Genomic DNA, 23922 nt, shown 5'->3' on the forward strand with positions numbered 1-23922 from the left:
AATGCTGCAATATTCTATTGGTCGTTCACGTTCTGCGTCTAACCAAAATATCGAAACTACAGACGCGTTCACGGGATGCCATGCGACATAACTGCTCCATTGGCTGGCCACGCCACTCCAACTCCTCGACGAAGCTGCCAAGGTGTGGTTGGGGCCCGTCGGAGAGATCTTCTTCAAGGCATTGGATGGACGGATTCTGTTCTTCGCGGTCTTCAGAAGATCTGGATCCCGCTGTGGGAAACCATATGGTGAGGCTAAGGCCATGGAGGTATGTCAGCTCTATATTATTATGAGAAATATATGGCCTACCAAGATAACCGATTGATGGGTTTTTGAAACAGGAGGACTTGGGGGATTTGGAGGCTTTGGAGAACTTGAGATTCAGATGTTGAAATGGGAGATGGCCATTTCGGGCCATCTCCGGCTACCTACAACGGCGATGGTGTCCATGACTGCCATCAAGCCGAGACCCATTATTCTCTACCTATCATAAATCGCAAATCCTCCTTTCCTCTCCTTCCTCTCCTTCCCCTTTCTCTTCTTTTTCTCTTGTCATTTGTTCCCAAATAATTATCGCAAGGTACGTGTGATTCTATCCATCCTATCGTGCGCGTGGTGGATTGAAGATGGCAATGTGTTGAAAGTTGCGTTGTCGACGTTGCAATTTCGAGCTGGGATCTTTGTGCGACGTCAGCCGGCCACATTTAGCTTGTTCAGGCCAGCTACCTCATTCGAGCTTCTGACCAGCCGACAGCCGACCTCTCCACGCCGACATCTCTCCATCTTTCCACCTCTCCACCATCCTCCCATCCCCGCCATGGCGCTCCACTCGGTAGCTTAACTAATGTCGCTCCGACCCCTACTTTCTTGGACTGGTGAAGCCGGATGAACGACCTCCCATAACTTGCCCAGCCAATATCATACTTGCCGCGCAACGAAGATCAACCCCCAGCCAGGACTACTTCGAATCCTCGAATATCGATCGATATCCACAACCATGGCCCTCCCACTCGAGATACCTCCGCGGGCTCGCTCTGTCATGAGCACCTCCAAGGCCTCACCAATGTACAATCTCCGTTCTTCTATTGCTTCCACTGGATCGACAACCTCTCTCACCTCCTTGTTCGCCGGCACAGGCGCCAGCCTACCCCGAGACATCGTCGATGACATAAAGTCCGTCATCCATCATGCTTTCGTCCCCCATATCGCTGTCCACGTCTCCGATGACGTCGACGAGGTTGTTCGCGAAAAGGGACTCCCAGATTTCTACCAATTGATCCGACCATATGGCGAGAAGGTACAAGGACGGATCACAGCTCGAGATTCGCAAGGAAGTAGTGTGCCTTTCGAAGACTTCGCTGTTAGGTTCGTCCGGTTATCAGACGTTGCCCAGAAACCGGAGAGGAAAGGGAATACAAGTGGAAACTCATTCAGGAATGGAGAGTATGGTGGAACCAATGCTGGAATACCGGAAGCAATAAACTCGGAGGAACTGCCGCTAGCCGACGAATTACTGGATTTACATTTAAGCCATGCTGAAGAGCTTATCGATACGAATCTGGCTACAGAAACGGAGAGTCATACGGGACAGGCGTATTACTTATTATATTTACGGAAGATATTATCTGGGTTTCCGGTTACACCGCATGAAACTTGGGCCCACCCTGTCGCTTGTTTGATCGCTATCTCGTCAAGGAATACAACGCCTATCGATACTTTACGGCAACTGTATAAGTCCGGATCGGAGGTCAACGTTCCAGGATATATCAACAAGGAATACTTACGGTACTATGTACTTGTTCACGATGAAGACAAGGACGATATTGTGAAGTTGGTACTCCCATACCTGAAGTTTTTATTGGGTCTCGAAGATGTGGTGGCTTGAAAATTTCCAGTAGAGATGCTGAGACTGACATTCTTAGGTCGGCAGCTCTGTTTGAGCAGATGAAGCGACATTTTGGATTACATTGTCACTTAATAAGGTTAAGGTCGGCGATGTGTATTGTGTCGGATGAAGATTCTGTCCCGGTGGCCAAGAGTCAATGGTTACCTGCTTCGGAAGAGCTGGCCGAACTTCACGCCCATCAAGGTATTACGAACCCTTCCGCTTTTAAAAACATCCGCTAAGACATCCTCCAGAAGAGGACATAGAAAACGACACATCCAGTCGATTCATCCACGGCTCCGATGAAGCTGCCATAAAAACGATGGTCCGAGAAATGGTTGCCCAAAGCGTAATACCGTTTATGGAAAGGAACATTGCCAGCTGGAACGACCAGATATTATCCCGAAGGAAAGGCATAGGTGGACGTGTGCTATCGTTCTCTCGAAGATTTCTCGGCTCCACAGGCACCCGAACTTCATCAAATTCTGCAACTGCTAGTAACTTTGACGCTGCGACGAACTCGTATGACCCGATGACCCCAGAGGCGCAGATGAGAAAGCTGGCGGATTGGTCGTTTATGTTGAGAGATTGGAAGCTGGCTTATGATGTTTATAATACCATACGGACGGATTTTAATAACGACAAGGCTTGGTTGCATGTTGCTGGAGCACAGGTACGGGGCTTTCGACTAAAGTTTTAAGGAGAACCTGCTGACTGAGTGATGGGTATAGGAAATGACTTTAATTTCGCTGCTGCTAACCGGACAACCGATTACACCGAAAATAAGAGCGGATACAATAGATGTCTACTTGGACGCTGCTTGTTACTCTTACGTCACTCGGTTTCGTGCTATATATGCTGCACTTCGCTGTCTTCTTGTCACAGTTGAATTATTACGTCTCGCTGGTGGCAGTTCTGCTGAGCTTGCTGCCAAATGGGCAATAAAGGCACTAGATCTAAACATTAGACCAACAGTAGGCCGAGCTCTGATATCACAACGGGTCGGTGACTGCTATGCTGTTAGACAGGGTGCAGGGAGTGGTGGATGGGGCGGTAGACGACGGAAAGCTGCGATGTGGCACGTCCTAGCTGCGGAAACATGGATACGGCTCGGCAAATTTGCGCAGGCCAGACATTGTATCGATGTTGCTATGCCCAAGTACGTTAACACCGAGTTCGTCTTGATACGACGGTTCGTAGATCAGATGAGGCTAGATTCAGGCTATGTGAACTTGCTGGATCTGAAGATTGATACAGGGGTCGGTGAGGCTGGTGGAGAGATTGTTGAAGTTGAAAATGGAGATGGGGAAGAGGTGCAAGAGGATGACGATGGCGAGGTCGAAAAACCAACGCTCGATGGAAAGAGACGAAGCATTTTGATTCCCCAGACACCGAATGGCGATGCTCCCGGGGTTATGACTATGGATGATGCAGATGGACCGCTGTGATATCTCGAGCGCTTGTGGGCAGCCGGTTTAACTTACCATTACTCGTACATACTTTATCTTGCTTCTTTTTATGATATCTCTGGGAGATTCCCTTTCTCAATACTATACTATTTTGGCTGATGGGGAATATCGATGCATCCCGTTCATGATTCAATTAATATTCGGTGAAGTCATGCATAATATGCTTAGCTATCAGCATCTTATGTCGGGATCTGGAAGCTTGAAACTCCCACACATTGATGTTCTGATCTCGTGTTGTTTTGACATCAAACCACTCGAACTTTCCACCGCGCGCCAGAAGATTCAAACATAGCCATCCCATCGATATTACGCTCGTAGTCTTCCCCTCCAACCATCTCCTGTATCTTGCTCTATGCAAGTATATCCACCATGGGCGAACTCCTATCCTTCATCCTCGCCCAAGAGGATTTCCGCAAGTGCGTAACAATATTCCCCTTATCATCATCAAATCCACCCGATGATATCAAACGTACAAGCCAACAAAAACACATGACTAACAAAATTCCAGAGCCCGTCTCCCATCCCTCTACGCCGACTTCGCCCCCCTCCAAACCGTAAACCCGGATGGATATACAGCCAACATCACGGCCTGGAAGTCAGCACTTTCAAAAGCGACGTTCGCCGGTTTAATCCCCTCATCTACTTCCTCAACCGACCATCTAATCCTCCCAATAACGTCGTTACTATTACCGTCACTTGCCACTCGGGAGTATGGAACCCCCGCGTTAGGATGTGTTATAAACGAGGGTATTGCCTCCGAGGAGTTTATCCCTCTCAAGACGTTTTTGGCAAGGGAAGGGAGTATATACTCCAAACCATGGGTGGATCCCTGGAAGGTTTTATCATGGGGGTTGAAGCAGGTTGGTGTGGGAGGGGGTGCTGTTAGCGCGAAACTGGTGAACGGAGAAGTTGTGGTTGTGAAGAATGTGGAAGAGATATCGCGGAAGGTTGTTAAGGCTATATCGAAGGCCCAACGGGATGTTGATAGGATTATGACGTTAGAGATGTTGGAGCATGAAATTGGGGATATTATCGATAAGGTACAATTGAGTGAGAAGGATATGAAGGTGCTAGTGAAATATTTGTCCAGGGATCTAGGGGAGGCGAGTGTTCAGGGGAAGGTATGGTTTCCGTTCAAATCCATCCGGTGGATCGATTATGCTGACTGGGAACGGGACAGACTATCAAATTCAAGCCTGCGGACTCGACTCTCCAACCGATCTCGCAATCGGATATCACGACGGCACAATTAAAACATTTAATCCTAACACAGAACCTTAAAGTCGATGCCCTATCATCCAGAATCACAGCTCTACAGAACAAAGCCAAGCAAGCCGTTCTAGCCAACAACAAAATCACAGCACTATCGGCTCTCAAAAGCAAAAAGATGACGGAGGAGCACTTGCAGATGGTGACGAATAGCCTGTCTTCGCTGGAGAGCGTCCTGATGAAGATCGAACAGACTGTCGATAATGCGGCGTTGATCGATACTTTAGAACAAGGTTCGAAGGTTCTGGCCGGGTTGAATAAGGTCACGGGAGGTGTAGAGAGGGTGGAGAAGGTTATGGACGAGTTGCAGGAACAGATGGATGAGACGGACGAAATTTCCAGGATCGTTACCGAGCCTGGGACAGCCAAGTTGGACGAGATCGAAGGCGATGTTCAAGAGGAATTCGATATGCTTATCAAGGAAGAGAAGGAAAGGGAGAGGAAGTTGGAAGAAGAGAGGAGGAAGAAGACAGAGGAGGAGGATGCGAAATTGTTGGAGCGACTGGCTGGGTTGAATGTGGCAGACCAGGAACCCCAGGCCGCGAATAAGGAACAGGACGAGGAGCGTGAGGCTTTACCAGCGTAGAGTAATGGTGTGTTCGGCTAGCGATAATGCTTAGGAGTTTGGGTTATTGGGGCTAATCAGCGGGCGTTGGAGCAGATTGGTATCTTCGGAGCTTGTGAATATTTTGCCCTTGATATACAAATATTTGTAGTAATATTGCTACCTGATAAATGCAGGCTTATTATCATCTTTGAATTCAAAGATACACCATGAAGACCTCGCAGGTTTCACCCTCTAGATAGAAATACATACCGGACGGTACAAGAGATTCCGGCATCCAAATACCTTCCATGCAGCCAGTGACATCAATACAAACGCTAAATATACTCTCAATGAAAATACTCCAAAGCGATGTTCCAAAAAACAACAAAAGCAGTATGGAGACTATCTAAGCTTCGATAGCCTCGGGAGAGCCTATACCATTCAATTCCGCCTGTACTCCCGCCATCGAATCTAGTGGCTGATCCGTTGCTTCGGCCTCTGTCCCGTCCTCTTTTTTTTGCGTAGCAGTTTTTCTAGCATTCGCTATAAGGGCGTCGAATCCGGGTTTGTGGGCGTTGCTCCATGCCTCCCGCTCGAAGTCCTTATTCTGCACTACACTAGGCTTCTGAGCCAATTGGCTCCGTTCATAAGCCTCCAGTTCTTTAATGAGAACCGGTTTTGTCTTGGGACTCTCGGAGTCAAGATTGGCATTCCACAGGTTCGTCCACTCTTGGAGGCGAGTCCACAAAACCTGCTTGGTATCCTTCCCTTTGACGTCACATTTAATTCCGATTTCGCGAAGTTTCTTTCTAATATCGGCTTCCTTTGCGAGACTAGCATTCCCCTTGGGCAAGCGGAGTTTTTCTCTCTCTTCGGCGGTATACGGTGCCCGGTGTTGCAATTTCGATACGTTGGGAAAGGATATGGGTTGACGCTTCAGCGGCGTCCCGGCTGATGATGCGTCATTGGCTCGCCCGAGTGTCGGAGATGGTGACCTCTTCCCATCAATACAGCGGTCGACATGCACTTCGATGTTCGATTGTTCCTTAAGCCGGGAACAAATCGGACAGGGGACCAAGTCAGGTTTCTTTGTCGGTGTCTCCGGGACTCGAGATGTAGGTTTCCGTTTCGCTCGGCTGCTCGACCGGAAATCATCATCTTCTGAGAATTCCTCGATTGGCTGGAAGTCATCATCATCATCACTTTCCACAACAACAGGAGTCTGGGAGGACCCTATCCTCGAATTTATTCGCTGTGATGACGTTCGAGTACTCCTTCGAGGTGGCCCTATTTCCTGTGTTTGTCGTGATGCAGTTGTGTCCTGTCGCCTCCTCTTTCCTCTGGGCCGATGCACTGGTTCGGCGTCCTCCATTATCCCGTCGTCGTCGAGGTCGTAAGAACTCCGTTTTGGTCTAGTGCTGGCATCTCGTTGAGCTTCTTCTTCAGCTTGCTTCCGAGCTTCTTCCTTGGCAACCAGTGTCTCCAGTAGAGATTTTCGGATAGTATCGAAGGAATTAACCAATTCTGAGACTACGATGTTATCACGTAACCGGGGCTCCTCGTCCGGCTTCATGCAGGTAGGGCATTTCGAGGAAGCCGATAAACATCGTCGGATGCATAGTGAACAGAAAGTATGGCCACAGCTAGTGACTTTGGGTGCTGTAAAAAGCTCCTTACAGACCTGACATCTGAGAGAAGTTTCGAGAGCTTGGAGACCTGGTACTGGAGTTTGGATCCAGTCTGTCGGGTCTGGGAAGTCTGCATCCATGGTATAGGGAGGTTACGAGGAGAGAGGATGCCGAGAGCGAGGTATTGACGGCGATTAAGGAGTCGAACTAATTGCACAGATCATGGAGATAGTTATATAGTACTATATCAAATCGCGAGTAGCATTTGGTATAGCCGACGATGGTGTATAGATGGAGGGATGAGATGCTGTCGAGGGGAATGTTATGTAAGAAAGCACGTAGGAAACGCGTTGTCTAAAACCTTTGAAAGTTTTGGTCGCATCATGTAAATTCTGCGACAGAACATACCACCCCAATGACAAGAACATCGACATTGACATCATGACGACCACAAACCCACGGCAAAGAGCGCACAAACGGTCGAAGGAGCTTCCAAAGAGTAAGGACTCGAAGATTATATTATAAAGACCTCATCGAAGCAAGGGCCGTATCTAATAATTTTTTCAATTTTTTTTTTATAGATTCTAAATTGGTCAAGCGTCAACTGCCTCGCCCTCTTCCTCCAGCTCGACTTTCAGCGGATCCGAAAACCGTCTATGTTTCCACAAAATCCCCATTCATAGCCACCGTCAAGAGAGTCCGGAAGGCACTTGCAGTGTTCAAGGATCAATCAAAGGTCTCGGTTGCGTCCGGTGGACGCCAGAAACGGGCTTTTCAGCGAAGGCTTGAACAGCCAGGTCAGAATGAGGCTGGACCCTCGACATCGACCGCTACAACCGATGACCGGACGAAATATGTCACAATCAAGGCCAGTGGGAAGGCAATCGAAAAGGCGCTAGGACTTGGACTCTATTTCCAGGGGCAGAAGGATACATCTGTAGAAATACGGACAGGGACAGTAGAAGCTACAGATGACATTAAAGCCGACCAGTCACATCTGACATTTGAAGACTTGATGAAGGCTAAAGAAAGAACTGAACGGAAAGCTCGAGGTTCCAAGGGTCCAGGAGGTGAGGATGCAATGGATGTTGATGATGGCGACGACGATGCTGCCGAGGAATCCGACGAGTTTGAAGAAATCGACGACGTATTCCCGTCAAGGACCAGGAATATCAGTGTCATCGAGGTTATAGTGAGAAACAAGACTCCTACTTGAAACGATTGGAGATGAACGCCCGGGCATCGGATTTTTTGAAAATGCCCAAAATTCAAAACCTTTTGACATTTGAAGAAATGAGGCATATACGGCACACGACGGAATACCAAAAGTGGTGTTCTCCATAGGTACTACGCCATCAGAAATCCGTCCGGTGGTTTTCCAGGCCTGCTCAGTCGTCGCCTTTCTGACATTTGATAATAATTTATGTCTCAAAAGGCGCCGTTATCGATAGCACCATACCAAGCCTAGGCATTGCCTTCATCCCCATGGCCAATTACAACCCAACTCGAACTTGTGTCGGTCACAATCCTCGAAAGATTGCAGATGTCAAACCAGAACCTATATACATATCAAGGATGCCTATCTTCTTTCCTCGCTTCCAATCCCCTTGCCGATGCCCCATGCCGTTTGCTGATCCTTTGGCCTCGAATTCTCGTTCCGATAACACCAATTTTGGTTCCGATGCCTGTCAATACATGTATAGTACATGGAAGATGCGGGTCGATCCTACAGTTTGTTATCCTTATCGATCGAGTGAAATATCAAAGACTGTTTCATACACGTCCGTTTCGTGGTTCCCTATCTTTCGTTTGCACGTTTGAAGGTGCCCAAAAAGTCACCCTTAGATCATGCAACCCCAGAACAGGCTTCTCCACCCGACCTGACCCGTTCCCCCGCAAGGCACCTCTTTAGTGTCTAAGACCTCGAGCTAGCTCTACCCCAGCATTCCCAGCGTCGCCCCAAGGTTAAGCAGTGCAACCTTCCCTAGGCCCTTCCAACAAACCCAAGCCCACCAGCGTAGCTGCCATCCTCGGCTACATTCGCACTGGCATTGGCCAGTTAGGTCGTGTGCCTTTCGATCTAGTAGGTAGAAGACCAAAAGCGACAGGTGATGCAAACCGATAGACAGATTTTCCCAACATTTTTCTGCATTCCAGAACTTCTGATTCGATCCCCAAAGTCGGTATCTATTACGCTATCGTAAGACATGATTTTAAAACATAAACGACGCCTACGATGTAGCTCAACTTATGGAGCTACAATAATAACTTGCCAGGATCGTCCTCGTCTTTCCTAGCTTCCATGATACGATAGCACAACTTTTTGGGATGAGACCAGCGACCCTTTTCTTTAGGCTTGCGCATGCCCGAACAAGCCGTCCCTGCAAGCGGCCTACTCCGTTCCCCAGTTACATGACGACCTCGGGAAAAAGGGAAAACGAACCATAGTAGACTGACCGACTGACGATTTTTGTATCTATACTTAATGCGACTGACATGGCCTTGCATTTTGCATGAAATCCTCCACCCCGATTTTGTTTTGGTTTTCTGTTGAGAAGGTTTTTTAAACTTCAAGTTTTCCCCCTTCTATTAAAAATATTATTTTCTCTCGTGTGCGCCTTGAAGTTTCTTTTGAAGACACAAAAAAGCTTAAGCTTACGAGCTAGCTAGATCCTTTTAAGTCTTTGAAGATTGTTGTCACTCCGTTCGTCTATAGCTAGTGACACATCGTCTGGAATTACGTATATTTGCGTCTTTCGTGATATATATCATCCCATCTTCCATTCCTCCGGTTTCAAAAGTTTTTCGAGTCGACCTGAATCCCTCTCGCTAGAGCTCTTTTGAACCTCGATTGCTCAAAACCTTAAGCGTATACCACCACCACATCACCCAATTCAATTAATTCCAACAATCCACAAAAATGGCTCTTACACTCTTTAGGTATGATCTATTCTTTCGAAGCTTTGTATTTAAAGGCATTCTTCTAACAAATTTTTAATTTTTTTTTTTTTTAAAAAACATTTTAGCCGCAGAGCCCTCCCCTTCCTCACAGTCCTCGGTGCCTCCGGAGCATACCTCGCAATCAGCAGAATGCACAAGACACAGGCCGCAAATATGGCACGAAGGCATGATAGGCTAGCATTGTGGGAGACTGCTCGAAGTGGTATGTTATCTTTAGTTCATATGGATCACCTAATTTCTCGTCCGGGCCAGACCAATATTAACGGATCGATTAGGCGGTGGGTTCTAAAACAACGTCGACGGAAGCGACCTATATTGCGAATCCCTTTTCGAAGATTTCCCTTTGCATTTTCAGCTTGAAGTTAGCAGATTACAGTTCAGTTGTGATATCCGAATTGCCTTTTCTTACTTTCTTTGTGGGTTCAACTCGGGGTGTTTATGATATTCGACAGTTGGTCAGGTCAGGTGGTACACGATACGGACGTCCAGAACGGATACATTGTATGGCGTTTTTTCTTGCGAGCAGCCTATCTTTGTGTTGGATTGCACCTTTTAAGTAAAGGCTATTCTACCTACCTGTTGGGATTAGGAGTTTTCTATCTAGGATATAATGAAATACCAGATTATTGAGATGCTGTTGAGCTGCAAATGTGTAGCTTTAAACTCGCTATGCATGAGTTCGCCGATAATAACATTGACTATCTAATGCTAGGCACTAGTGATGTAAGGATATCAATATGCATCCATCCCATGGTGTGAATGTAATAAATGGAAATATGAACGACAACCCGCGCCCAGAATGTCGAAACCCGCACGTCTAGTCTAGTCACTATGCCGTCTAATCCAAATCAGTAGCCGTATTCGGATGTAAAACATAGACAACCCTATCCGTCTGCCGTGCAACAGAGGACGAAGAGCCCACTCCTCCATCTTCTTGCTGCTCTGCCTGCTCTCCTCCTTCCGCAGTAGATCCCTCCGCAGGCAACAGACCCTCCTTCTGCCCAACCTTCATCAAAACACTCTCCTTCACTAATCTCTTCAGAACCTTCTTAACCAAGTCTCGTTCTTCGATCAATGCCTGCTCGTCTGGAATCTCTTCCTCATGATTCTCCAAATACCAAGTAACGAGCTCTTCATGCTCGATACCATCGCCTCCAGTCTCCTCCTCTCGTTCCCTAAGTTTCTGTACAATTCCTGAGGAAATCTTGGAAAATCTCTCGTAGGTGATCTTTGTCCTTGGCCTTCTGGGTGTTGCATCTTCCATCTGCTCGTCTTGCATAGCTGCTGGCGTTCGTGAAGCCTCGGGAGCGGCAGCTGTTGCTTCTCTTTCAGCTTGTTCCGCCGCAGAGGGATCAGGTTGCGGCACCTCATCGTCATCATCAACATCGATATCATCATGCTCCACATGAATAATACTCTGCCTCAGAAGGTTAAACGCCTCCTTCACGAATGCCTCGCTAACCTCCTCCACGCAATTCGCCTTCGCAATAGCCTCGCTCAATCGAATCATACTTTCCAACTGTCTGACCGTAATCCTGTACGAATTCCTTCCAATTCCACCTTGTGCATCATCTGCTCTCAACTCCTTATATCGCTTCACTAGTTCTTCCTCGGCCTCTTTAGTAAAGACTGGCTTAAAGGTTCTAGCGTACCGAATATATCGCTGCAACTGCTCTGTCGTAAATTCAGGTGTGATATGTTCGTCTCGCAATCTGTGTAACCTAACGATATGACGTGCGAGGTTCGTATCCACCTGTTCATTACATTCGTCCAGAACAACGAAGAAAAGGTCGAAACGGGACATTATGGGAGCGCTCATGTTGATGTTGGATCTCAAAGTTCCTTTACGGTTATATCGTCCTCCGTTGGGATTTGCGGCTGCAAGAATTGATGTGCGAGCGTTAAGTGTGGCTTGGATACCTGCTTTGGCGATAGAAATCGTCTGCTGTTCCATGGCTTCGTGAATGGCAACTTGATCCGATATGTCCATTTTGTCGAATTCGTCGATGGCGCAGATGCCGTTATCAGCAAGCATGAGGGCGCCGGCTTCGATTGTGAATTCACCAGTTTCTTCGTCTTTGACAACAGCGGCTGTGAGACCTGCGGCGGAGGAAGCTTTGCCGGAAGTGTAAACCGCACGGGGGAGGAAGGAGCAAATGTACCTGAGGAAGAAATCAATAGTTAGAAGGGTGGTCAAGCCTCGGGGAGAGATGCGTAGACATACTTCAAAAATTGACTTTTGCTTGTACTCGGGTCACCGACGATACAAATATTGATATCGCCTCTCAACTGTGTCCCGTCAGCAGTATTCTTATGAACACCTCCCATCAACTGTAGCAACAATCCTTTCTTCACGATTTCATGCCCGTAAACTGTTGGCGCGATGCTGTTTACCAGCCTCGAATAAATATGGTCACTGTGTACCATTCTCCTAAGATCATCGACTTCACTCGGCGACAATGACTCAAGGAATGCCTTTTGGTCTTCGTTGGGATCATCACTCGACTGGTCTGTTGTAACGGCAGTGGCTCCAGCAACTGTGCTATCATCCGTTGTAGCCATGCATGCCAAAAACGCGAGTTTGTAAGTCAAATCTCTTACACCCAACGACTTCAGGCCTGTAACACCAGCCTGTTCGGCGCCTCTAGCCGTATTTCTATTATCTCTCATCATTTCCGCTTTTCCGCCAGGGAGTCCCAGCTGCGAGACATCGGGAACAACGATCAATGTGCCGGTAAACACACACTTCTCTCCAGCTTTCGCACGCTCCACAATTTCACCGCGTAGAATGACGTCCAAAGTTCGGGGCATCGAGCCGGTAGGTATTTCCGCGCTGTTCTCCTGAATCCTGACCTTCTGCCAATCCACAAATACTGATTGTCGGATATCTAACCTCCATCCTATTCGGTTACCACAAGTCAAATTGGGACACTGTGTGGGTTCCGTATATTTAAACACCTGCTCGACATTGGGCACTATAGATCTGCAGTTCTCGCAGGTAAACGTAGCAACTGAGAGTTCTGGACGGACTTCTGAGGTTCGAGTTACCGTGCCAGATATCGACATCATTTTACCAACATGATAGGTTCGAAGGGCACGGATTCGGCTGACGAGTGGAAGATTGTAGAAGGCCAGGGCAAAAACCTTGTCGGTCTTCAAGGCGGTGGTATTAGCACGGGCAATGTTTTGGCTGGCATCGACCTGTTGGTGTTTTGCGTAGTAATCCGGTACGTATTTTCGGATGACTCGATGAAGACCATTGGTGAGGTAAGGGAGTAAACGATAGTATTGGCTGGTGAGAGCATCTGCTAATACGGAGCTGTGCCTCATGAGATGTTTGAAATTCACGTAGAGGGTTGAGAGTTTGTATGCTTTGAGGCCATTGATTTGGCCAATGTAGTATTTATCTGTAGTGGTTGTGGATGGAGGAGGTTGGGTGCCGTCGAACTCTTCGTCGTCAACATATCTGAATATCGATCAGCCTCCGTCCCTTTAGTTTTCGCCAAGTAGGTGGCCACTCACTCTTCGAGGAAGGCTACGAATAACGACTTTGCTCTCTCTCCAGCTTCGTCCTCCACCTTAGGAACGGTAGGATCAAACGCCCGCCTAACACGGCCACTGCTCTGGACAGTTCCTCGTAATCCAACAACCTCATCTTCAGGATCCACCATCATATCATCATCGGTATGAGCTGCAGGCGTAGACGGCTCAGGACCCCCTCGCCTAGGCCTAACGGACGAACTACGCTCGTTGCGAGGTCGAGGGGTAGGAGCATCGGACATTTGCGAACCAAGAACGGCATCGGATCTAGGATCGGGTAACGAGTCCGACTCGAGAACCCTGTCTAAGAGGGAAGACATGATGGGTGGTAAGTTCCTGGTGGGACAATGTGGTTAGATATCGATACCAGGCGTATACTTGTTGAGGGGATGCAGTGGGTTCGAACCGTGAATAGAGCTCCCAGCAGCAGATTGGTATTAGTTACAGGTCTTTTGGTGTTTCCGTTCTATAACTTTAACTTGTAAGGTTGGTTGTATGTGTGGAGAGAGGAGATGATGAAAAGATGGGGAGTTGAGCCAGCTGTTGGAGGGGAAGAGGAACGCGCTGGCAGAAAAATTACAGCTTCGAATGTTGGAGCGCGAAGCTCCTCGCATAGCTGCCCTGATTGGTCGCCGACGTCTGGCAACGCACCAAAATACAACATTGCGATATTTGATCCTCGATTCAAAAAAAAAATAGATATATCCATAACTATCCTCTGAGGTCGAAATTAAGTAAATTCTCAGAGACTTGGTCTGTTAAAACAGTGATTCTAATGGTATCATGCATGAAATTTCATTGGTACTCATCGGCTCCATTTCATATTACTAATGATGCAAAATCCTATGGGCTGGTACCTTCAAAGAGAGTAGCATTGAAGTGAAAGAATATGATGTCTACACATCGCATATGCATATTAAACTATTGAAAACGAAAATGCCCATCACCAAGTCAAATTGGTCTCATAATTGTCCCCAAATGTCTCCCTCCATTGCTCGAAACACGAGAACCCTGGCGACGCCGTCAGTTATGAAATCACAAAGAAAAAGAAGAAGGGGGAACATTAAGCTGGGGCTCACCGTTATCATCCACAACGGATATTTCAAGCGGACACAAGCGCCGTCCTGCATTTCCGTGCCCCTGCGCTTGCGGACATCTCCTAAAAGGGCTATGTTCATAACCAATATCGTTGAAGAAATGAATCTCCTTCTTATCCCACATATGTGTCAGCGCAACCGAATGCACTGGCGCATCCCCCCATCTCTCGTAAAAGAAACTCCCAGTCTTGTCAAGATACTCGAAGTACTTTAGATACTTCTCGCTCGTCCATAGACTAGTTCTTCCGATTTCGAAATTTGCCCAAAAGTGACAGGTGTTGTAGTCGATATTTTCCGTCTCGTGTGGTGTTTTCGATGACAAAGCCACGCATGTTGTTAGGGTCTACGTATTCAGGGTTCTCGTAAAAGAATTTTTCGGTGGTTTCTAGAGGCTGACAATCGTTTCGCGGAAATCGTGGAGGGTAATCGTGAAGCCGTATGACTTTCCGTTTTCACGAAGCCACCTGAAAGGATCATAGTGTTGGCCGCAATAGAAGTTGACTCCAGGTTCGACGCGCCTATATCAAGTAAATTATTATTGCAACCCATTCTAGTAGCAAGTTCTCAATCCTTTTATCGTACCTGTATGACCGCCGTAAATAATCTTGTCGTCTGCCATTTCTTCATCTTTAGTTTTGCTAGAGTCCGATTCACCCAAGGCGGAAACCCCAGTGCTTCCTCGGTAAAGGGTTCGTCGTTCATGAACATCCAAGGGTAGCGAAATCTGTGGTCGAACCGATCTTCAAGCCATCTCATTGACTCTCGAACAGCGTACAGATCAGTATTCCTAGTTATAGTTACAAGGTCCGACGTCAGCTTCGGTTACGTATCCTTTTGAGCATTTCCCGAGACTAGAACCTTCTAAGCCGTGAAATGATACTAGAAGAATATTACTACCGGTACCGGCCTTGACGGGTTTCCTTCTGCCATAGTGCACAGGAAATCCATGGGGCCTTTGGATAACACCACCAATCTTGTTGTTCGCACGTGTCATTAGACACCCGAACTGTCTAGTGGTTGGCGGGTCCGATGCTGCGAAACCCGGGGGCGGTACAAATGGTTTCGTTGCATCTATATTACCCATATGCATATGGTAGCGAGGATAATCCACATAGCCCCAAAGATGAGGATTCGGGAAATTTTCCTTTGTGAGATATCCATGGTCGCTATAGCTACCGAAAGACGAAGAAGTAGGGGATGTGTATATGAGGAAAGTAGTAACTAGGCATATAAGTCGGTGGTATACCCCGTAAGAGCGATGTGACCATGTATGATATTTGGGGGTGTGATAGACAAACTTTCGTTCGTGGGGGGGGGGAGCTCTATTCATATATTCGTATGGCGGAGGGAATATCAGTGCGATATTGGTCCGCCAGAATGATGAGTTCCAACGTGCAGGCAAGAAGCGTGCCGCCATGTGGTCGCACGTACTATATTAAAGCTGCTCGAGAAATCGGTGGGTAAAAACAAGTCGCAATGTTGGATTTTGTGCGTTGGCCCGGCAGCTATATATGTGTCCATGCGGCATTCGAGGAAGCAATACAATTTATCGGACTTGAATTTATAAATTATAATTATATATACCTATATATATAATTTGCCTAGAACAGTATAATCGATTGTAGTTGTGTCTGCATAAGTAGGTACGAGCCTAGCTAAATAGACACCGTTCCACAAGGCCAAAGCCCCGAAATATCGGTATGTTAACCATCGATATCACTGGGTCGAATAGAATAATGCTTCCGATTCGAGAAACAGAATACCACATTGCACGCGTACGCGATGTTAATCCTTCACACCTTTAACTGAATCTCAGACCTGCCCCTCCCTGCACCTAATTTCGAGGCTAGGTCTCAGATCGCCAAAGGAGCAGCATTCCAACATGCATGTCATCAGGAGTCGGTTGGTAATGGTTTCACCAGTATCCAATAGTTGGTTTATTATCCAAAAGAGCGCCGCACCGCCGATTAGACCTGCATGGTGTCGCTCGCACCGAAGAGGGGGTGTTACTGATTATATTATTGTACCAATTTACGCAGGAAGAAGAAGAAGTTGCAAAGGAGGCCGAAAGGGATGATTTTGCAAGTTCTTAGGATCTGCTCCATGCTCCCAATACGATATCAGCAATCCGGTCTGGCAATAGTGTGTAAACAATATTAAACTTTAATATTTCGCCAAAGGACTATACACTCACCAACCTACATAATTCCCAGTAATAAAGAGTGCCATTATTGATATTCCAGATCTGTTTCCTGACGACTCGGCTGCAGTCCCATGCTCGACAACGTGAGAACGAAAACTCAAACTTGAAACAGCCCTCGAGTTTTCATATAGCGTTTCGCGCGAGCCGTATCGTACCTCCTAACGCTAGACAATTGCTTGTGCTACCGTCGTATACTGGACCCGAACTTGGCCAGGATTACGAGCTCCTTTTTAAGGTTGTTGTTAGAAATATTTTACGCGGAACGGAGGCCAGTTTGATCCCCAGAAACCGTGACCGGCATGCACCGGAACTCGCTTAGCCCATTGGCACACGCGACCGGTCCCTTTCAACTTTTGATACGTCAGATCTAAGGGTAGTGCAGGCCTCAGCCAGATTTGGCTGTGGAGCATGTGCTTTCTGCAGTTAAAATTGCCAGTTAGTAGGCTAATTCCGACGCTTGCAGGGACCATAACTAGCAGTTCTTTCCTATACGTACTCTGTATTACCTGCGCCGCTGCTTGATCTTACAGGCTGGGCGACAAATATTAATTGGTTTGTTGACAGGAGAACTTTTCCCCCCCTCGGTCTCCTTGCCTAACGAAGAAGAAGAAATAATTCAAAAAATTCAAAACAAAAAATCAATCGAGGAGTCGACAATATTAAGAACGAAAGACTCGACGATATACAAAAATAAACTCCCTCACCTCGTTTTTATCTTTTTCTTACCACCTCGACCTCCTCAAGTAAACGACACCTTCGATTCACTCGGCCACTTTTTTAACTTTCTCGTTGCTGATGGTACCTCGAGATAACCTCGGGGGGAAAACGATGGCATCCGTATCGACCGACCCACGCGGGTTCGCCACAACTGGCTCCCAAACGCAGACCCTTGAGCCTCGGAAGTCGCGGAAGAGGTCCTCCTCTCTGCTAGGGGGTGAAATACCCGGCGACACCTCTGCTCCTGCCATCTCGACCTCGAGATCTCCTGCAGCCGTATGTCCTTCAACCTCCTTTATCTTCGCTTAAGCTTCTTTCGCTCCAAGTTCTTTCAAAATAAGAGAAATAAAAATACAGTAGCAAGAACGATATATATTACACAGCATTCGATATGAACCGTATACAGATAGAACCTGTTGCTAACAATGCATCCAAGCCACAGAGGCAAGCTTCTAAAACCAGACGGCGAAAGCTGTCTAAGCAGAGGCAAGATGGCCAGATGATACCTGGCCCAGAGAACTTCTTCCTTTGGTATAAGGAGATGTCCTATAGACACACATGGGGTATGGGAAGATTCATTGGTACTACCACTTTTCGGACATGAACATCGGAAACTTACAATGTATTTTCGCAGTGAACCCGCTCATTGCGATGCTCGTCATCATTGGATGCTACCTCCCGAACCCTACCCGCTCAAACTGGGCTCACGATTTCATCTTTGTCGCATATCCAATCGAGGAAAAGGGACCCAATGGCGAACAGATGTACAGCAAAGGCCTCGGCGACGGCAAATTCCTCTTCTTTTACACGCTCTTCTTTACTTTCACCAGAGAATTCATCATGCAAAGGATACTATACCCGCTCTCCCAGAAGCTCCTCCCGAAGTCAACCAGACGTAATAAGGCCACGATTGCTCGATTTTTGGAACAAGCGTATACTGCCATCTATTTTGCCGTATTTGGGCCCCTTGGACTCTATGTTATGTCGCAAACTCCCGGTCTATGGTTCTTTAATACGACCCCCTACTGGTCGAGTCACCCTAACATCATTCATACCGCCACTTTCAAGGCTTATTATCTCCTTCAGTGGAGCTACTGGCTACAGCAAGCGATTGTTCTGGTCCTCATGCTCGAAAAACCACGAAAGGACTTCAAGGAGCTCGTCATCCATCATATTGTCACCGTAGCCTTGATCACCCTCAGCTGGAGATTCCATTTCACATACATTGGATTGTCCGTCTTCATCACCCACGACATTTCCGACTTTTTCCTTGCCGTACGAGCCCCCCTCGTCTGTCCACCCTTGTAAACGAATCATATGATGCTAACAAACCTACCCGAACAGACCTCCAAAGTCTTCAACTACATCGATTCGCCAATTACCGGCCCGTATTTCGTCGTCTTTATCTTCAGCTGGATCTACCTTCGCCATTATCACAATCTTTGGATCTTGTGGTCCGTTTTCTACGAACTCCCATACGTTGGCGAATACTATCTCGACTGGGATGAGCCACACTACAAGTGCGGGCTTGCCAAGCTCGTTATTTCCACCCTATTGTCGGCCCTCCAGTTAGTCAACATTTTCTGGCTTTACTGCGTACTTCGCGTTGCATACAGATATGTATTCAAGGCCGAGCTTGCCGATGTCAGAAGCGAGGACGAGGGTGGAGAGGAGGATGATGTTGGTTTCGATGATGATGGTACTAAGACACCAACTGCAGAAGAGTAAGTTACCTACATTTTCGCTTGTGTTAATAATTAGTTGGACGAGCTCGCTGATTGTTTTTTTCCCTTCCTTTCTTTTAGAACTCCTAAAATCCAGTTGAACGGAGAGGCCCTCGCTAGCCCCATCGACGGCCAGGCCACTGGTTTTGAGAGCCACAGGCCTAACGGTGTCCACAAACGTGCATGATACCCGTACAAACTGCCAACCAGGAGCCCAACCCAACTCCAACTTTCTCGACCCAAGCCGACGGAATAAAACTCTCGGATCTAACGGTAAACCAACAAGAAATATCATTTCATTATATGATCTTTGAAAAATCACACGATCGTTTGATACAGTAGCATTAAAGCATTCACACGCCCCCGCACCCGCATAATATTATTTTCCTCCTTCTATTCCTTCGCTGTACAATTGACACACCCACAATAACGTTTTCCTAATACCCTCGTTTCCGGGAAACGTTTCCCTTCTGTACTGTTTTTGTTTTTGGATAAAGGATGTTTCTCCTCGAAGAGATATTTTAATACCCCTCTTTTTTGATGTCATTGATGTTTTAATGAGCGGGAAGTGGGGGGAGAACGAAGAAGATTTCCGGAATGGGAATATTAATGTCAACGAAAGTTTTTAATAATTAATGTTGAGTGGGAGGAGGAGGAGGAGAAGAGATTGTTGTTTTATTGAATTGCCCGGATTGGTTATACGATCGTGTAACTCTATGTATGAGCGGCATCGGATTCATGTCAACGTCACCTTTGCGATTGCATGTGGATGAGATGTATTTGTATAATGGAAGGGTGGAGATGGCGGTAGAGTGGCTTCGTACTGTACCTACGAAATTGCCTGATGAGAATCCAAAGAAGTTTACCGAATGATATCAAGCCCTAGAATACAACAATACCAACACGGCCTTCCTTCTCTGTGAAATACTAAAGCCGTTTCCACCTATCGTACGAAGAGGTTGAACACTCGGATTGAAAACTAGAATGATAATTTAGTGAAACCCACCAGTGGCATCATCGTCCGGAAGGTTTGGTAGTAAATTCGAATAGCCTGGCTCAACGCCTCCATCGTATCGAAAGCTCCTTGATCCGGACCTTGATAGTCTCGACCGTATTCGCAAGTTTTTCCGCATCACCTCTTAGAATATCAGGGCGAGATCCGACGATACCGTTACTACCTATCTGGCTTCGAACAAGGTCAATGATCTCCTGTGGGATAGCATCTCGAAGTGCTCTTGTGGTATTCCGGGCGGCTTGTAAGTCCATTGAAATCCGGACTTTGATCGAAGTCGCTGCCACAGCATGACTCGAATCGATCCATTTCCTTTTTCACCCCCCCTAGTGGAGCTTCGAGGGCATCGGCGTCCTTAATGTCCAAGCACGGTAGGTCAGCGTCGCCCCAATCATAATCGGACTGCCGTCCAGTTCGTAGCCCGCCACTTCAAAAAAAAAAATCAAAAGCCTCTTGATCCCTCCCCGGACGAATATACAACGCCGGAACAACATCCCTAACCCCCATATTACCCCCCCCCCCCCCCCTACAAAGCCTCAACATATCCAACAAACGATCCAACGAAGCTCGAACAAAACTAACCCTCCCCCCAGGTGCACCAAATACCTGCATGGTGGTATCAACAAGGCCATATACCCCAGGAATGATCTACGCAGGACCTGGGGATAGTTTGCTGGTGGAGTGAAATAATTTGAGTGTTTTGATTCAGCAGTTTCGATTGGAGGTGTTTGGTGATATCTGGATTTGTAGATTAACGTTAGGAGATGTTTTCAAGCTGCTATCGATCAATATTTGGATTCCGATTGAAGCCCATAAAGTATAAACTTTCACGAAAAGAAGCTCCTAAAGACCTACAACCCGGTATTTATAACCCAAAATCAATCGCGGTCCAGATAATTCGTGGGAGTGTGGAAGATTGAAAAAAAAAACCTAGAAGGAAAGAATACCACCCCCCATTCAAATCTGCAGAGAAGCCCTATAGACACGAACTTTTGGGCTCACCCACCATATATTTCTAGGGTGTTTTGAAGACGAGCGTTTCGACTAGCGGCTCGGAGAGACTGCGAACTTGAGCACTTGGGAGAAATGCTATGCTGTGTACCCCCAACGGACGCGTTATTGGATCCACGAAGCCATGTGATGGAGGCTCACGCTAACAAAAACAACGAACCGAACCCTGATTCCTTTAAACCCTACGTTGAAAATCAAGTATCCTGTAGACGAGATGTGCATATATGACATTGGAGTTTCTATAGCTATGATCGTAATGAACACGCTATTTGATTGTTCACAAAATCTCTTTGAAATAAATTGATAAAGTGCGCTGCCAAAAGTGACTAGAATCGAAGGATTATAATATTATCGTAAGTGGATGGATAATGGTGTATACAGAGAAACGAATTCGAAAGCTCAAGCTGGTTGGATATGCACGATGAAAGATGGGACGGTAAAACGAAGCGGAACGCTCAAACGGAATCGTGCGAGATGGAATCAAAGCCGGGTTTAAAACAATACGGAAAGTAAATGGAAATGGTATCAAAGCAAAGAAATCGAGATCCGAGACAATTCGTTATCATTAGTAGCAAGCTTGATCCGAGCGAGACATATCCTTTGACCTGAAAATCAACCGTGAATCTTTTTTTGTAATATCTCTTTCTCCCCCTTTAGCATAAAAGCATAATGTCGAATAACTTTGTTTCCCCTTTCCGGAGTTTATTATCATTGCTTCGGCTTCAATAGCCTGCATATCTTCTCGATTCTTCCTGCATTCTCCGTTGGAGTTCATCCTTCCTGTTTATTTCGCAAATGACATATTCCATCTTCTTCTCTTGTAAAATCTGACCCAACTTATTACCACCTTGCTTCTGAGAAAGGTATCTTACAGGAGGGGGCGGGATGCCGTCTCTGCAAGGCCCTGTTTGTTGTGAATGGTAATCGTACTTGATATCCTGCGGTCTAGGATCATTGTCCGGCCTGATACTTGCGTACGATGGTGTACGGTGAACACTATTGCTATATCTCGGCGAAGGAGGATCGTTTTCCGAGTGAGTAGAGTTGATGGAGAGAGAACTTTGGTTGTAATTATTTGGATAATGCCTCTTTTCATCATCAAAGCAGAACGAATTCCTGCCGACTGGTTCTTGCGGACCGGCAGCAGGTCCTAATACCCCGCTGAGTGATGGGAGACCGTTGGAGTCGAATTGGATGGATTTCTTTTCGTCTTCTCTACGAGGGGTACGGCGGTAGGAGGTATAGCTTCTCGAAGGAGGTTGCCATAATGGATCTGCGGGATTGACGGGTTCTGGGAATTGGGATTCACGGAGGTTGGATTGGTCTGAGTGGTAACGTTCATGGTCAACGGAGATGGGGAATGGGTCGGAGACCGAGAGATGTGGGACTCCGGGTCGGGAAGGGTCATGTGTTTCACGGGTTGCATTTGAAGAAGATCGAGAGGGACCTTGACTGTTTTCAGACCGAGGTGAGGCCAGCGGAAGGGGTGGTGCTGAGGCAGGTGTGAAGGTCGGTGTGAAGTGGTCGTAGTAGTCCATAGATATCTTCTCGTATTCCGGTTCTACTTCCTTCTTGATTGTTCTCAGACCGGTGTTATCGCGATCCTGGTGAACATTCTCTGGCGGTGCTGGAGTCCAGTTCGACGGTCTTGAGGTATCATAGAATGCCATTCCTCCCCATCCAAGCTGAGTTAAACCTTCATACATTCCATCGGATACCTGTTCTGTTTCCCTATGATCTCTTGACTCTACAGCCATATTGTGTGAAGACTGTCTTGGATCGGGCTCTGTTGTCTCCGAATAAGTTGAATAAGTCTTAAAGCTTGGATCGACAGCTTGCGTCTCCGGCAGTACCGGCTGTATGGCGTATGTTTCTTGATATCTTCTTGAAGAATTATTTCTTGAAAGGTTGGTTTCACGATACCCAGTAGCGGCGGGCGAAGAGGTAGATGATGTGGATTCCACAGTAGTTATTAACACTTCGGTTTCATGATATGGAATTCTCCAGGAAGACGACTCGGCCGTCTCCTGGGTTTGCTGGGTTCCCTGGCGGTATGTCCTTGGGCGGGGAGGTATGGGCGGCGGCGGTCCTGGTGGCCCCATACCTCCATGGGGGTAGCCCGACATCTTGGCCGTTTATATATCAACCAGGATATTCTATCTCCCTATCAGACACCCTTCTCAAGCGAAGTGGTATATAACACACAGCGTGCACACACACTCTTTCTCGCGGGATTATTATCAGATCCCCTTGTCTTCTCAATATCAAATATGCCTCCGGCGCCCACAGGAGCGCGAGGGAGGAATTTGGCGACTTTGGCGCAACTTTGGCGCAACTTTCAGCGCCTACCAAGCCTCTATAATATCAACAGAAGTGTACACGAGACACTTCTAGGTTGGTGGCTCGGAAGAGCGAGCGATATGGGTAATGTGCCGGCGTCGATGTGCTTCTTGTTGTACAAAACTAAGCCTGCGGATGGCGATGATGCTATGCCACAGCCGGATTGGATGATAAGAGAGAACAATCGTGCAGTACCGAAATCCGAGAACAGGCCCTGTTCCTTTTTCTTTTTTTTTTTCTTTTTTTTTTTTTTTTTTTTGCCAGCTTTGGCCAGCTTTTTTCAGGCTTGGTTGTGCCTTGACTTGTACCTGTTTAACAAGTTATACTATAGCAAGTGCGAGCGAAGTATGTGCTTGTTCGAATTCCGACAGTCGCGACTGATGACAAATAATATTTAGGCTCGTATATCTATGTAGGTCGTGGTCCGGACGTCCTCTTGGCTCAACTTTCTCGATCGAGTATATTGAAATCGAAGGATGGTGGGATTTTTTTCCTCTTCTTGGTTTTTGTTAATCTTTC

At 47.0% G+C, this 23922-nt stretch overlaps 7 protein-coding genes across 7 annotated transcripts; 4 read left to right on the forward strand and 3 right to left on the reverse strand.

Annotated features, from left to right (window-relative positions):
• Positions 1-997: 997 nt before the first annotated feature.
• DFL_005943 (uncharacterized protein) lies at positions 998-3333 on the forward strand (the record flags this gene model as incomplete). Its single annotated transcript, XM_067635277.1, has 4 exons — positions 998-1830; positions 1923-2089; positions 2140-2558; positions 2617-3333. 4 exons carry the CDS (start codon positions 998-1000, stop codon positions 3331-3333), a joined length of 2136 nt encoding a protein of 711 aa, XP_067489723.1.
• A 390-nt stretch (positions 3334-3723) lies between these two features.
• DFL_005944 (uncharacterized protein) lies at positions 3724-5209 on the forward strand (the record flags this gene model as incomplete). Its single annotated transcript, XM_067635278.1, has 3 exons — positions 3724-3770; positions 3863-4475; positions 4535-5209. 3 exons carry the CDS (start codon positions 3724-3726, stop codon positions 5207-5209), a joined length of 1335 nt encoding a protein of 444 aa, XP_067489724.1.
• Positions 5210-5576: 367 nt separating this feature from the next.
• On the reverse strand, positions 5577-6938 carry DFL_005945 (uncharacterized protein; the record flags this gene model as incomplete). Its single annotated transcript, XM_067635279.1, has 1 exon — positions 5577-6938. The coding sequence occupies one exon, from the start codon at positions 6936-6938 to the stop codon at positions 5577-5579; it is 1362 nt and encodes a 453-aa protein (XP_067489725.1).
• Positions 6939-7239: 301 nt separating this feature from the next.
• Positions 7240-8014, forward strand: DFL_005946 (uncharacterized protein; the record flags this gene model as incomplete). Its single annotated transcript, XM_067635280.1, has 2 exons — positions 7240-7297; positions 7380-8014. 2 exons carry the CDS (start codon positions 7240-7242, stop codon positions 8012-8014), a joined length of 693 nt encoding a protein of 230 aa, XP_067489726.1.
• Positions 8015-10597: 2583 nt separating this feature from the next.
• DFL_005947 (uncharacterized protein) lies at positions 10598-13619 on the reverse strand (the record flags this gene model as incomplete). Its single annotated transcript, XM_067635281.1, has 3 exons — positions 10598-11921; positions 11984-13225; positions 13282-13619. 3 exons carry the CDS (start codon positions 13617-13619, stop codon positions 10598-10600), a joined length of 2904 nt encoding a protein of 967 aa, XP_067489727.1.
• Positions 13620-17427: 3808 nt separating this feature from the next.
• Positions 17428-19227, forward strand: DFL_005948 (uncharacterized protein; the record flags this gene model as incomplete). The annotated part of the gene is made up of 5 exons (XM_067635282.1): positions 17428-17592; positions 17759-17879; positions 17951-18591; positions 18661-19040; positions 19122-19227. 5 exons carry the CDS (start codon positions 17428-17430, stop codon positions 19225-19227), a joined length of 1413 nt encoding a protein of 470 aa, XP_067489728.1.
• A 2558-nt stretch (positions 19228-21785) lies between these two features.
• DFL_005949 (uncharacterized protein) lies at positions 21786-23189 on the reverse strand (the record flags this gene model as incomplete). Its single annotated transcript, XM_067635283.1, has 1 exon — positions 21786-23189. The coding sequence occupies one exon, from the start codon at positions 23187-23189 to the stop codon at positions 21786-21788; it is 1404 nt and encodes a 467-aa protein (XP_067489729.1).
• Positions 23190-23922: the final 733 nt, after the last annotated feature.

The sequence above is a fragment of the Arthrobotrys flagrans genome (assembly GCF_004000055.1).
Source record: "Arthrobotrys flagrans strain CBS H-5679 chromosome Unknown unitig_9, whole genome shotgun sequence".
Lineage (NCBI taxonomy): Eukaryota > Fungi > Ascomycota > Orbiliomycetes > Orbiliales > Orbiliaceae > Arthrobotrys > Arthrobotrys flagrans.